The following is a 14,929-nucleotide window of genomic DNA, read 5'->3' on the forward strand; positions in this document are numbered from 1 at the left end:
GGTCTGCCTCTAGATGATAGCAGAGATGTGAAGGTAAGACGAGCCACCTGTGTCCCTTGAATTGCACGCTCAGACATTGTCAGGTGGCTCTTTCTGGCTGTGGAATTACCTGTCATTGCTGGTGGGTGGCTGTGTTTGTCTCCTAGGACCGCTGTAACTGATTCCCACAAACGGGAGGCGGGGGGCAATGAAACAACAGAAATTGATTCTCTCCCACTTCTGGAGACTGGAAGCCTGAAATCAAGGTATCCGCGGACCCTGCTCTCTCTGAAGGCTTTCAGGAAAAACCTTTGGTTTTGCCTCTTCCTAGCTTCTGGTGGTTGAGAGCAACCCTTGGCAGCCCTTGGCTTGTAGATCTCTCATTCCAATCCGTCTTGGTCTCCATGTGACCTTTGGAGTGTCTGTGCCCGCGGCCAGATTCCCCTCTTCTCGTAAGGACACCAGTCATCGGTTTAGGGTCCCCCCCAATCCAGTATGGTCTCATCTTAACTTGATGACATCTGCAAGGATCCTGTATCCAAATCAGGCCACCTGCACAGGTCCTAGAGGTTAGGGCCTTGGCCTATCCCTGTAGAGGACATAATTCAACCCACAGTAACAGCCAATCCGTATATGACATATTTCTCTTCTCCTCAGTGCCCTCCTTCCTCACTGTTGAAGGTACAGTGACTTTGAGTACAGTGTGACCTGTTTGCGGAATCACTGGACGGTCATTTCAGCATGCAAGGGCATGCCTTAACCAAGGACAAGTTAACCCTAGCATGTTGATCTTCGCGTTCAAAGTTTGTGGTTTATGTGTTGTCATAGGTAGTCCTTTGTCGTTCAATATATGTGGGTTTTTTCTCTGTTCATGATTGACCATCCCTCCACCCGAGGGGAGATTTTTTTGACTGAGGATTTTGAGAAAGGTATTCAGAATTAAATATGTGTGCGCGTGCGTGTGTGTGTGCACGTGCACATGCACGCGCAAATCATGGAGGCATAGGAGTGTGTCTTCATTCAGAGTCAAGCAGGCTTTGGCTATCCCAGCCTCTGACTGAAATTTTGATGGCCACAGCTATGAGTATCGCAGATGATGCCTCAAATTTTGATCACGGCCGCCAGCCAGCCTGATTCCTTTGGATTTTTTGCAGTATAGGAAGAAAATACTTGACCCGTTCAGGGCTAAGAATGAGTTTAGACAACACTCGCAGGATTAGCAGTTAAATTCTAAGGAGCCAGTTGTGTTCCCAGAGCTAATGAAGATCTGTTTTGTACTCCCGGAGAGGTGTAGATGAATGACGTTCCACGGCTGTCAAAGCCAACTGCCTCCTCTGTCTGCTCCTGGCTTTGCGGTGCCTCTAGGAGTAGGGCCTGAGGGAAACCTCCAACACAAAACACTTTAAATGCACGAATTTTCAGTGAGCACTTTCATGTATCTTAAAATTTCTCTCACTGCTTGGTTCCTTTTATTCTTCTTGGGATCTCCAACACTTGGTGCATCATCTGGCACTTCACTGGATAGATACCTTGTTCATTTTGCTCAGTTAGGTAGAGAAGTGAGCTGATGCATTCACCAGCCAACCATTTTAAATAGATACTAATTTTTATATAATTTTGGCAAGTCGTAATTACCTGGAAATGTAGGGGTCTGCGCTAAATGGAATCCGAATTAGCATGTAATATATTTCTGCCAACCAGTAAAGTGCATTGTAGGCTGGGGAATGAGTTATTTAAAAGCATATTTTTGCATAAAGTAGTATTGGTATAATAGAGTCTTATTCTATGTAATGATCTAAAAAGAAAATAGACCCTGTAATAGCATGTATCTTTAAAGACCTCATTGTAAACACACACACACACACACACACGCAAAACCCTTTATAAACACACGTATGGAGAGGTGTGGTATTGATCGGAAAGCTGCTAGCTTTAACTACCTAGCAACGTATTAGGTTATTTTGCGGTATTGGTTGAGAAACAAAACCATTTCCTTCAATAAATACTGAATCGTGTACCTTATGGTCCCAGTGATAACATTGTTTATTTTTAGTCCATTGGACAGGAAAAGCCTTCAAAGGCAAGTATATAATATTCAATGCGTGTGTGCCGGTGTGTGTGTGTGTGAGAAGAGAAAATTCATATAAAATTGGCACTTATAAGTTCAAGATTATTAAAAGGAGAGACATGACCGCTTCTCTTGAGGCAAGGTGAAACCAGGGAGATAATGGCCCTCACAGACTTAGAATGGAAAACTGCCACATTTTTTGGGACCACTTTTGAATGAGCAAATCAAACCAGAGTTCAAAAAGAGCAGATTCAGTATCGACACTGGCATCCCACAGACAAATGTCTATTCTCTCTCAGGCAATTGCTTTGCCCCGTTTCCTTAACTAAAGATAATTACTAAGATACATTATGTTGTCTCATCATTTAGATTCTGGTTTTTCCTGAAGTTTTATGGAATGCTAGTCATGTAGGGGGGAAAAAAATCTCTTCAGCTTAAACACTGTCACATTTTTAATGTCATACTGAGATAGAATGATTCTGTTAACATCCCCTGTATTTCTTAGGAAAAAAAAAATTTTTCCCATCCCCAGTTTCTTGTCACATTTGAGGTAAAATTTTGTTGCATGGATTAATTCCAGACAATGATTTTTATTCCACTCTCAGCGTTTTTCTTAGTGAATGTGAGGTAAACCTAATCGTTGTGCCGGATACAACCGTGTCACTTTTCTAGACTCATTTTCCCATACTTCGTAGTTTGACAGAGCAGATTAGTCAACAGCTGAGTTTCGACTGCATTGTCTGATGGTTTGGTCCATTGTTTTGGCCCTCCTGTGACGCATCTTGGGGAAGCCACAGATGATGACCTTGGAAATAGGAGAGACTGGAAGGCAGGAGACATAGGACCCATTTCAATGCCTGATGGTATCCATTCAACTATGCAAATCCCAGTAGGAAGATGTTTGGTAGCAGGTTTCTCCCGCTGTGGTAGACAGAGAGTTGGTCAAAAAGGTGTCCGGAAGGTGCCTTCAACAATGAACAAACTATATGCCAGCCAGGCACCGGCATTACCGTTAAGGGGCGGACGTAAGCCTCGTGGAGGAGGAAGAATATTAATGACAAAGTCCTGTGCGTGTTGGGGATCCACTCAAACCTTTTCTGTCATAAGTGACAACGTACCGGGCTTTAAATTTCTGCTGGGCATGCAGGCTGCTCTGGGCATTTTCTTGGCTGCCTCAGATGGCGACTAGAACCCTAGTGGCTGAGTGGTTTTGCACTCCATTATGAGGTAGGGATTTGGGGAATGAGACTTAGTAGAACTTGTAGTTCTCCTCAGGGCGGCGTCGCTTTGAATGGATCTCCTCAGCTCACCAGCTTGTCGGACAGAGCCTACCCTCATCTTAGAGCATCTGAATACATTTGTTTCCCTTTCCAAACTGGGATTCGAGATAAAATTATGGCCTTTCTCTTCTCTAGTCTTTCCAGTGGTGATGCTGAGTCCCCACTTAGCGTCGGTCTGATGTTCTTGGGCCTCCGTGATCCCACGTGGATGCCCAGAGCTTTCTGTTCAAGCCCGACATAGGTTCCAACACACAGCAGATGTCTAATAAACACCTGTGTGATGACCTTTATGATAATTGTGACTTCGAGTACATTTATTAAAGGGCAAAGACCTTGAATCTGATATTTTATATTGTGTCTTAGGACACCAGTGACTTGATTAATTAGCACTCAGTTTGAATTCACGGCAACCTTTAGGATTGCAGGAGGCTACTTCGTTCCCTCCTCACCTTGGCTCTCGTGCCAGCAATGCTCAGTCATAGGTTTTTCTAGGAATTCATTGGCCAGGATCTATAGTTCATCTTCTGAAATAAGTTCCTTGAAATACTTCAGGCTTTTTTTTTTTTTAACTTTTCTTCTCCGAGAAATGCATTCTTAAATTTCCCACATAGATCTCTTAAAGCCCAAACAGATTACTCTCGTGTTTATGTGATATTGTAAATGGTTCCTAGAAGATTTCTGAGACGTTCAAGTCTCTAACTTGCTTGTATAAAACCAAATTAATATTAGAGCCTGGAAAGAATATATACACATTGGAATCAGACACACTTTGGTTTGTATCTTAAAGCTGCCAAGACCTAATTATGTGACACTCTAAGTCTCAGTTTCCTTATTTAAAAAAAAAAAAAAATGGAGGTGACAACACTTAGCTTTGGGGGCTGTTGTGAGGATTAAAGAAATAATGTGTACGCCGCTCATATCCCTTTAATTGTCCTTACCCTTAGCTTTGGGGGCTGTTGTGAGGATTAAAGAAATAATGTGTACGCCGCTCATATCCCTTTAATTGTCCTTACCCTCCCAGTCCGTGCTCCCACCCATCTGAAGTCCACTGGCCAGCCTGCCATCTTGCCTCCAGTGGAGCCTCCAATGGACTTCAGCCCCTCTTACCCACACCTGGAAAAGTCCCTGGGGACTAGTAATCCCCAGAGTAAAACCAGTGACCTAAGCATTGATTGATGATCCTGAGAGTATAAATACCCCAACTTCTTCCCTAGGATAATTTAGAGGTGAGTCATTGACCTCATACCCTAGAGGTTGTGCCTAAAATTAGCACCCACCAGAGCAGCTGCTGTCTCCTACTTACTTCACCTGTCTCTACCCACCCACCCCCACGTCAGTGTGCTTGCACCTTCCAAGTAAATCCCCTGCACTCAATCCTTCCATCAGGCTCTGTTTCAAGGGAGAAAACTAAGTGCCTTGTGTAGTCTCTGTGGCAGTGGAGGCCCTCCATAATTGCGCACGATGATAAACCAAGTAATAATTTGCTGTCCCATAAGAGACTCTTCATTCCCCGTTGCGAGATAGTACACACTCACCAGGTTCTGTTCTGGAGGGTGGAACTACTTTTAACGTATAACAGTGTCCCCTGCTGTCTTGGTTTTATGTGTGCAACAGCCACTAGCAGCGTCCCTTCTAGGACACATGTGGCTATTGATCATTTTGCTTAAAATGTGGCTTGTCCTAATTGAGATGTGCTGTCACTTAGCATGAAAAAAAAAGAATGTAAACTACGTCTTTGATCATTTTTTATTTTGAAATGATGATATTTGGGGTATGTTGATTTCAGCAAAGCATTATTACCAAACTTGGCTCTGTGTCTTTCACTTTTTAATGTGATGACTGGAAAATCTTCACCGCATGTATTTGGTACAGAGCAATTTGATAATCACCCGTAGTTCTGTAATTATTAAGTGATGCATATTTAAATTTCTAGCAGGCGGTGCCATTGCAGAAAACCATCCAAATGACCACGAATGCCGGGCTTCCAGGGTCACTGGGGGCAGCATGTGATCTCCTTTCTTGTTTTATTCTAGGTTACATGTCGCCACACCCGTCTCCGCTGGGAGCCCCAGAGCACGTCTCCAGCCCGATGTCGGGAGGCGGCCCGACCCCTCCCCAGATGCCGCCGAGCCAGCCCGGGCCCCTCATCTCGGGCGATCCGCAGGCGATGAGCCAGCCCAACAGAGGTCCCTCGCCTTTCAGCCCCGTCCAGCTGCATCAGCTGCGAGCGCAGATTTTAGCTTACAAAATGCTGGCCCGGGGCCAGCCCCTCCCCGAAACACTGCAGCTTGCAGTCCAGGGGAAGAGGACGTTGCCCGGCATGCAACAGCAGCAGCCCCCGCAGCCCCAGCCGCAGGCGCAGCAGCCGCAGCAGCAGGCCCTTGTTAACTACAGCAGACCATCTGGTAGGTTAATGTGCAACCACATGAGTAACGCGACGGTCCAGCTCGGCTAAGGAGGACTGCTAAGGGCACAGAGGCGCTGGGCTGCTCTCAGCCCTGTTCTGGCCTAGCCTTTTGTTGTACCCTTGTGTGGCTTCCGTAGCTGGATCCCTGGGCTCCTGCCCCTCAGGGCTCCCGGGAAGGAAGCCGTGTCCCCGGCGATTCTGCATTCTCTTTCAAGAGGCTCAAGGTTGGTCCGGTCGGGAGCTCGGCCACCCGGCCCAGGTTAAGAACCAGGCCCCTAGAGCGTTCCCGCGGCCAGAAGGCGCCCCTAGACTCAGCTCTCCTTGAGCCACGCTGTGGTTGTTGATTTATTCCTCTCTGCCCCTTGGCGTTGGTGAAGAGCATTTAGGGAGACCTCCGCAGAGCAAACCTGTGGTGAAGTCATTATCAAGTAGGAAATCAGAAACAGAGGGAAATAGCAGTCGGGGTCAGGGAGGTCAGGGGCATGGAGGGCCCCCCAGAGCTCACGGTTGCTGCCCCAGAGCTCGAGAGAGGACTGCGGCTTCCTGGCAGCCAGGAGAGGAGACCCGGTGTCTGCTACCAAAGCCTCACCATGCGGGAGCAGGCAGCTTACCCGTTGCTCAGAGGAACGCAGAGCCTTTTCTAGCCTGAGACTATAAGGTAGATTTTCCAGGTGGGATTTTTCTTTTTTAAATTATTGGTATTGTTATTATTGTTGTAAGAGACACTGCATCATAGAGGCATCGATAAGATTTGTTCCTAATAAACAGAGTAACAGAATCCATGCGGCCTCTTTCTTCTATAGACCCTGGCATCAGACCCCAGGCTGTGTGATAGGACGTTAGGGGTGGAGATGAGCCGGTCCTGTGCATGGCCTTCTGACGGTCTGGCTGGACCCCGCCACTAGAACTCAGAGGTGTGGAGGGCTGTGCGATGAGCTTCCGTGAACGTTGTTTTCTCTGGCAAGGTTTCTGTTAACCACCAGATAAACGAAGAGTTGATGGTTCTGTCCTACGTAGAGTTTGGAATCCCAGGGTCTTCCTCAATGTTGACACCCTGTCCTGTGACTGCTTCCCTCTCCCTGGGGCAAGCTGGGACGTGCGGATCACTGCCAACGATTCATTTGGGACATTGGTACTTTGTCTAAGCTTGAGGACTTAGGCAGTGGAGAGGAGTTCAGATTAGTAGTAGTATTATCTTTCGGTTATCGTCTGCCTTCTGGGTTTGCAAATGTTTCTTTTCTGGTGGGGGAGGCTCCAAGAGTTGGCCTACTGGAAGGATTAACTCACCTTGTTAATTGCGGATGTAGCCTTAGGAATGGGTTTTAAGGAGTTTTAAGGAGCAGGAAAGGATCGCATCCGCTCCAGACCTCTGTGTAGGGACTGTGGTGCTCTGGCAGGTGGAGGACCCTGTGGGACTGAGGAAAGCCAGGCCGAAAATGGGACTGTGGACACCTGTTGTGTTTAGAGGGTTCAGAACAGCCTAACTCCAGCTCTTGGGAAGGCAGCCAGAGGGAAGGAAAAAGTACACGCATGTCTCTGGGTGTGTAGCCTGTGCTTCCTAAGCACCCATGGGACTGCCTTGTGTGTTGTGCGCAGCTCGAATGTTCTGCGCACGGCACCCACCTAGAACATGGAGAGTCGGGATGCCCATGCTAGAGGTTTGCCCCAGAGCCTGTGTCCTTACCCCTGCCCTGACTTCTTCATCACAGAGGTGCTCATGCATGGCCCGGAAAGAATGTGTCTTACACCAGGAGCCAAAGACAGCAGCCGTTTTCCTCATGGGTGTCCCAAAAGAAAAAGGATCTCCGCTCCTTACCTAGAGGCTGTCTACTGGTTCTCCAGACAAGGGCAGCAAATTTAGGACTCTTGACATGCCACATTGCAGTAGTTTCCTCTAGAACCACCAGAGAGTTGGTAGTTGGAGGAGGGAGAAGCAAAGCCAGTACCTCGCAGGCGCTAGTGGTGTGGGACCGAGTCCTATAGGCGTCCTTCATGGTGCATCGAAGCATGGCCTGGGCTGTCATCACAGACCTCCACGAGCATCACTACTTTTCTATTTTTTTTTATTTTTTTAAGATTTTATTCGAGAGAGAGAGAGAGAGAGAGTGCAAGCAGGGTGAAGAGCAGAGGGAGAAACAGACCCCCCGCTGAGCAGGGAGCCCGGTAGGAGACTCAGTCCCGTGACCCTGAGATCATCACCTGAGCCCAAGGCAGATGCTTAACCGACTGAGCCACTCAGGCGCCCCAGACATGAGTGCTTTTTCAAATGACCTGTGCATAGCAGGAAAAGAGGCCCGAGTACCCTTTAAGAAGGCAGGAAGCTGGAGGATTCATTTCAGAAACCTTTTCACCCAAAGTTCGAAGGAGACTGATTAAAGTAGTAAAACTTAGGGGATCAAGGTTTCGTTATCTGGACGCTGTACAACGGCCACTTCACGTCCCAGTGAGCACAATCCCGAGTGTGTTTTCTGGACCAGGCGTTACCCATCTCTGATGCTTCGTCTTTGCTCACCAGGGTCAGGAGGAAGCCGTTGTGTTACTCAGTGCTCTGTCTCTTGTATTTCCGGCGGTCAGGCTTCATTAGAAAGGAAGGTATTTGGGCAGATCGTGTTTGATGCCAGAGTGGGCAAGGAGGCTGTGGACAAGGCTGGAAGGAGCTCCGTCCCGCCAACAGAGCGGACCCATTCCTGCCACTGGGAAGGCAGCTACACCCCAAAGTGCTGCACAACTTGTCCCCAATTCTCAGCTTTCAGAGTCGGATGACGTCATTACTTGACAGACTTTTTTGGGGGGTTGGCACTTAGGGCAAGTCAAAATAAGGCAAAGCATATTTTATTTTTAGAGTTAATATTTTTTAAATTTGTTATTACTTATCTTCATCCCTCCTTAATTTAAAAAAAAGTATTTATGTTTATAAATACCTCTACTAATATATCAGAGAAAAAAATAAGTTTAAGGATGTCCATTTATCTGGCAGTATATTCCATGTTTCTTTTGTCCGGCTTTGTAGTGTTACTCATGTTTGGGAGAATCTCTTTGGCTGGGGTGGTCTGCCTCAAACCTACTCACCCTAAGTGACCCACATCCTCAGAGGCCACGACTGGAGAAATATGGGTTGACTGCAGGAGTTGCACACTGAACAAATAATTCTTCTTAAATTTAAACAATTCTAAATCCTTACCTGCTGTGGGCTCTGTGCACATCTAAGCCATCATCTTTTTTTTTTTTTTTTCACTTTGATTCATTTTTTTCTTCTATGGAGACTAAAGCAAAATTAAAAATAAGAACTGTATAACTTTGGGTTTTTCAGGGGTTTTTTGGGTTTTTTGTTGTTTGTTTTTTGGGGGGGTTGGTGTGGGGTGGGGAAGATCTTATGGTAGAAAGTAAACGTTTCGTTGCTAATTTTTCTCAGCACTTGCCTCTCCTGCTCCCTGCCCCTCCCACCCCCACTCTTTTTGGGTACCTAAAATATCTAGGTACGTTCAATTTAAATACACTTCATTACATTTATTTTTTTCAACCCATGGAAACCACTTAAATCCTTATTTAAGGCACAGAATATTGAATGAGGATCCTAGTGTGCTAGGAAGACAGTGTGAGCCCTGAATGCACAGAAATTCTGTACATGTTGAGACTCCGGTGTTTTAACAAGTTCATTTTCCTGTTTCTTAAAATCAGGCAGAGGGATGCATCCGAGAAAGATGCCCCCTGCCCACCTTAGCTGCACGGGGTCACTCTCAGGGGTGTCTGGACATACCTCTGCCTTGATTTCCGAGATGAGGACTGAGGGGGAAACAGCCGCATTTGGAAGCTCTGACAATTGAGCCTGAATTGTTTATGTTGGGAGTGGGGTGGATAGGAGATAAGCTAAGGAATGTAATTTGTCTTATGTGTGAAGATCCCGGGAAGCGGTCTGATCATTTAGCAGACCGCGGGTGTCGGTAGCAGCGATGGCTTCTGTTGATAGAGAGCCGACCTCGCCAGGTACCTCGGCTCTACGCGGCCTGAGGGACAAGCAAGAAATGCAAAGAACAGGCAGTTACATTCTGGGCATGTCCATCTGCGGCAAGCTGCCCTCGCTTCCCTGGGCTCTGTAAGTAGGAGTTTTTATGTAATCTGTTGGGAGGGAGGAAAAAATAGCCCCACGCAGTAAATGAACTCGCGGTGTTTAGTCGGGAAAGGAATTTGCTTGTAAGTGGCTCTTGATAGGAGCTCGGCAGGAAGCAGGTGGCAAGCCGACTTATCTGAGTGTTTGTGCCAAGTCGTCTTGAGCCACAGAAACATCCTGAAGTTTGCTGTAGGAGAGTGTACTCTCAACGCTGCCAGCCAGCACAGTACCAAGCTTCCCTAAAAGCCTTGCTTTCGCCATGGGGTTTCTCTATAAAGCTAAGTAACTGAATGAGACTTAATCTTCGTGGCCTTGCTAGTATTAAAAATGACCAGAGCGGAGGCTTGGAGCGTGTGGCTACCCGGTCTCACTGAGTCCTCGCTTCCATCCTAGGGGGTGAGGTTACTACCCCATTCTATGGATGGGGAGACTGAGCCTCACGGGGTTAAGGGACTAGCTCAGGCTCGTTTACAGCAAGTTGTGGGACTTTTTGAATTGGGAGACTTGAATATGGAAGTTCATGTTTGGGTCTCTGTCTCTCTGCTTCTCCATTTTAAGGGCCGGTCCGCTGGCTAAGAATGTCTTTGTCTTTAATGGATTCAGAAAGTCAAATTATTGTGTGTATTAGATCTTGTCTTGAGTCATAGGCTAAAAATGACTAGGACTGGAACTAGGAGTATCCCACATGGTTTGGATACCTTCCTTTGATGAAATGTGGCTTTAAAAATATAGACTTGAATATACCTCAAGGAGTCATCAGAGGCTTCTGCGTAGGTAATTACAGGCAAGAAAGCCAATGAAGATAGTTCTGGAACCAGGTGGAATGTGTAACACTAGTGCCCTGTTCTGGCTTTTGTTGATGAATTATTTAAACTTTGAAAGAAGGAAAATACTCGTAGAACTGAACACCCAGTAATTATTGTGATATCGTATCAGCAAGACCCGCATTTTCTTTATTAAAGATGGTGGTGTTTTTAGGGGGCTCAGTGAGTGGGTTTTAGTATGCTTATACCAAGTCTTGAAATATATTTAATTCTACCAGTTTCTTAAGTTTATTAAGGAGATTTATAGAATCACAGAGAATCAACCTGTTAGAAATCTCTGTCTCCTCTCTTTGTCTGGATCACCCCTAAAGTAAACCAGATAAAAAATCTACCCTGTTTTAAAGACCTCTAGGGAAAACATATTCTAAAACATCCCTCCATAACTCATTCCAATGCTTAACAACCCTGAGATTTAATGTGTAGAAATCGGTTTCTTATATACGGATGAAAGAAACTTCTAAATATAAAATATTATGAAACGCGATGCATTATGTAAAAGACTTCCCATTCAGAAAAAAAAAAAATCAGAAAGTATTTAGCTGAAAAGAATCTCTTTATTACGACAGTACATCTACGATGCCTAAAATAGAAAATTTTTAAAAATGTATTTTTCTTTTTCCCTTAAGAGTTTTTTCATCCCTCACTGGACCCAGGGCTACCTCAGGACTATGTAGCTGCGCGTGTTTTGGAAAGTTTACCTAATTTCACAAGGAAGGTGAAAAAAAGCACATTAGTACCACACACACACACACACACACACACACACACACACGTGTACAGTTTCCTAAGCAGTTTGTTCTAATCCCTCACATTCCTCCTGTCAAAATGTTTGCTTATACTCTCCTTGCATTGTCATTTAAGCCCATTTCTGAATGGTGTTGGCTGGAAATTGAATAAATGTGTCTAATTTTTCATAATGTATGTCTTTGTATGGTTAATTATTAAGGCGCTCTGAAGTATACAGACTATTATTTTATTACCGTTTAATAGTTTTAACTTTTCTTAGAGAAGATACAGAAAATGCTTGGGAGAATGCCTCTCAGAGGTTTTAACAACTTACTGAGATTTTTTTTTTTCATTTCCTAATTCATCTGGTAGCATCACTAATCTTATTTATAATTTTGAAGTAAGTAAAAATTTAACTATAAAGGGAGACAGAACACTTCTTATTTTCGGTCCATACCTAGCAATCAATTTGAACTCCTGAAGTTTAATGTGGAAAATTGCATTAAATTAACTTATTAAGTGCATTTTGATAAGCTTGATGATTGCATATCCCTTTATTCTGTTAGCATGAGAAAAAAAATGCTCTCCTGAATCTTAATATTTGCTAGTTTTTATGGGTGGAATGAGTGGATTTGCTCCCCCCCCCCCCCCGCCACACTGAATGTTTTCAGAAACACTTTCTTATATGTGGTTAAAAAAAACACGCACACAAACGAACCTTCAATTCCTGAGATGCACTGATTAAGCCTGAAATGTGCCTTTTAGGTCATTAAAGGAAAACGTGTGCCCCTTTTGGTTCGCAGGGAGGGCTGGCCGGGCTGCCGGCTGTGTTTGGAAACCCCAGCTTAGGCGAAGGGTCTGTCTCAAGCCCCACAAGGTGCAGCCTGCAGAATGGGATGTTAGGACCACACCCAGATTGCATCTGGCTGCAGGACTCCCTAACTTTCCTGAGCTCTTGAATGCACCTGCAATCCTTAAAAAGACAAAAACAAAACCAAAAAACCCCAACAGCCTACTCTAGAGCTCCATTAAGCGCTGACCATCCGTTTCTTGAATGTATGTACGAATTGCGTCGTCTTTGGGCCATGTCACCGGTGTTCATCAGTGAAGGCCCCGCGCTCTGAGAACAGATGCCAGGCTCTTCTCACTGACTCCCCCCCCCACCTCCCCCCTTCCCCATCTCCTTTCCTCCCCTCCTCCTCCCTTGTCCGGAGATGTTCTGTTGTCCCCCGAGGCGGGGGGTGGCCGGCGGGCAGGCCGGGGGTGGCCGCAGGGCGCCGGCCCGCCCAAGCTGCCCATGTCGCTCTTGTCCCGCAGGCCCGGGGCCGGAGCTGAGCGGCCCGAGCACCCCGCAGAAGCTGCCGGTGCCCGCGCCCAGCGGCCGGCCCTCGCCTGCGCCCCCCGCCGCCGCGCAGACGCCCGCAGCTGCCGTGCCCGGGCCCTCCGTGCCGCAGCCGGCCCCGGGGCAGCCCTCGCCTGTCCTGCAGCTGCAGCAGAAGCAGAGCCGCATCAGCCCCATCCAGAAACCGCAAGGCCTGGACCCGGTGGAGATCCTGCAGGAGCGCGAGTACAGGTACCCGCACCCATCCCCGGGCGGGGGCTGGCCGCAGTGTCCTCCTGAGCACCACGGAGCTCGGGGGAGGTGGGGGGTCGCCCTGCCCTGTGGGACGAGGCCCCGGGCCGGACCCCAAGTTTGTGTGCCACTGGGGTGATGGGAGTGGACAGGACTGTGATTTTCCACCACGGAGTTAGAAAATGGTCATCACCCCCTGTGACATGCCAGGCACCGTGCTGGGCGCCAGTGAGGAGCCCAGCCCCGAGAGCTTGTGGATCCAAGAAGGGCGTCTTCTCACTCGTAGCCCAAGCGGGGCCTTGTTGTGGCTTGTCATTTCATCCTGCAAATGACTCTGAGCTGGCTGCGCCTTGCGTGCGCCGTGCCAGCCGGACCTTCAGGGTCATGACCCATCGCATGCTACTAGAGCTACTGAGTGGGTTCTTCATTGTAATGTGTGCATTTGTGGCTCTCCTGCTTGCTCCGGCCTTAGGAGTAAGCTGCCTTCACGCAGAGTCCATATTTAAACTCTTATTCCAGAAACTTGATTCTCACCTGACTTGGCACATTTGTCCTCATCCGTGGTTGGCAAACTTTTTCTGTAAAAGGCCTCATGGTAAACATTTTACCCTTTGCAGGCCCATAGCGAAGGTCCCTCAGCTCTGCCCTTATCGTGAGAGCGTCCACAGACAATGATGTACTGGCCGTGTTCCAATAAAACTTGATTTATAAAAACGGACTGTGGACAAGCTGGAGCTAGCAGGCCCTTCATATAAATAAATGGTTAATGTTAACCAAAAAGAGAGTCCATGAGTAAGGATTCAAGATAAAACAAGGCTAAGATCATGGTCTCTGGAGTTGGCCAGTCATGCGGCCTCTGTCACTTACCAGCTGTGTTACCTTGGTCAAGTTACATCTCTCTCTCTCTCTCCTTTTTTTTTTCTTTTTAAGATTTTATTTATTTACTTGAGAGGGAGAGAGAGAGAGCATATGTGAGGGGGGTGGAGGGGGAGAGGGAGAGGGAGAGAGAATCCCAAGCAGACTCCCACTGAGTGTGGAGCCTGACATGGGCTCAGTCCCATCACCCTGAGATCATAACCTGAGCTGAAATCAAGAGTCAGACCCTTACCCAACTGAGCCACCCGGGCATCCCAAGTGACATCTCTTCTCTATGACTCAGTTTCCTTCGGTGTTAAAAGAGAGTGTTGCAGTACCTCTTGTAGTAGGGGAGACTAAACGATACGAAGATTTTGAGTACGTATCAGCCATTACCTTTTCCTGATTATTATTTCAGTCAAAAGAAGACTGAAGTTCAGAAGTCCTAGGGAATGTTAGTAAATAACATCCAGGCTCCCTTGAAAGACATTATCTGGGTCTTTATTGAAAAACGCATGACTTGTTATTAGATTAAAATACTAACTTGCCAGCTTTGAGTGTGACTCTGAGGAAGAAATCACAGTACTTGCCATTAAATGTGCTTAGCTTTTTGGATGAAGAGTAGAGCTCTGCTCTCATTCCTAGTACTAATCCTCAGCGAAGAGCTTTCATATTGCCGTTTCCCGAGTTTTAGGTACCCCTAGAGAGTTGATACCCATCAGTCCGTTGGGATTGCAATGTTGCTATGCAGATCACTGTGTGGTACGAAGTCAAATGTTAGCCCTATATTCTTATTTGGGGTCGGAGAACTTTTTTATACATGGTGCTGTATGCTGTTATCAAGTTAAAAAAAAAAGTCAAAAGTATTTCTTTTAAAAGATTTATTTATTTAAGACAGCGCATATATTGGCAAGCTGGGAAGAGCTCGAGCGAGGGGGAAGCAGAGCCCCGTGGGATGCGGTACTCGAACGCACGACCCCGAGCTCGTGACCTGAGCCAAAATAAGAGTCGGCTGCCTAACCGACTGAGCCTCCCATGTAGCCCCATAGGTATTTTTAAAAAAGACAGTAAATGGAATCAAGGAGGTATTGTTTAGTTACTCTAAAATC

At 46.6% G+C, this 14,929-nt stretch overlaps 1 protein-coding gene across 9 annotated transcripts in view; it reads left to right on the forward strand.

The window, feature by feature from the left end:
* The window catches only part of SMARCA2 (SWI/SNF related, matrix associated, actin dependent regulator of chromatin, subfamily a, member 2), a 179,562-nt gene that overhangs the window by 18,156 nt on the left and 146,477 nt on the right, over window positions 1-14,929 (forward strand). For all 9 annotated transcript variants that reach the window (XM_032308343.1, XM_032308334.1, XM_032308342.1 and 6 more), the window contains exons 4-5: window positions 5,361-5,732; window positions 12,710-12,965. In XM_032308343.1, coding sequence (XP_032164234.1) covers window positions 5,361-5,732; window positions 12,710-12,965 — 628 coding nt within the window. The remainder of the gene's footprint in view (window positions 1-5,360; window positions 5,733-12,709; window positions 12,966-14,929) is intronic.

This window comes from Mustela erminea, chromosome 12, assembly GCF_009829155.1.
Source record: "Mustela erminea isolate mMusErm1 chromosome 12, mMusErm1.Pri, whole genome shotgun sequence".
NCBI classification, from domain to species: Eukaryota; Metazoa; Chordata; class Mammalia; order Carnivora; family Mustelidae; genus Mustela; species Mustela erminea.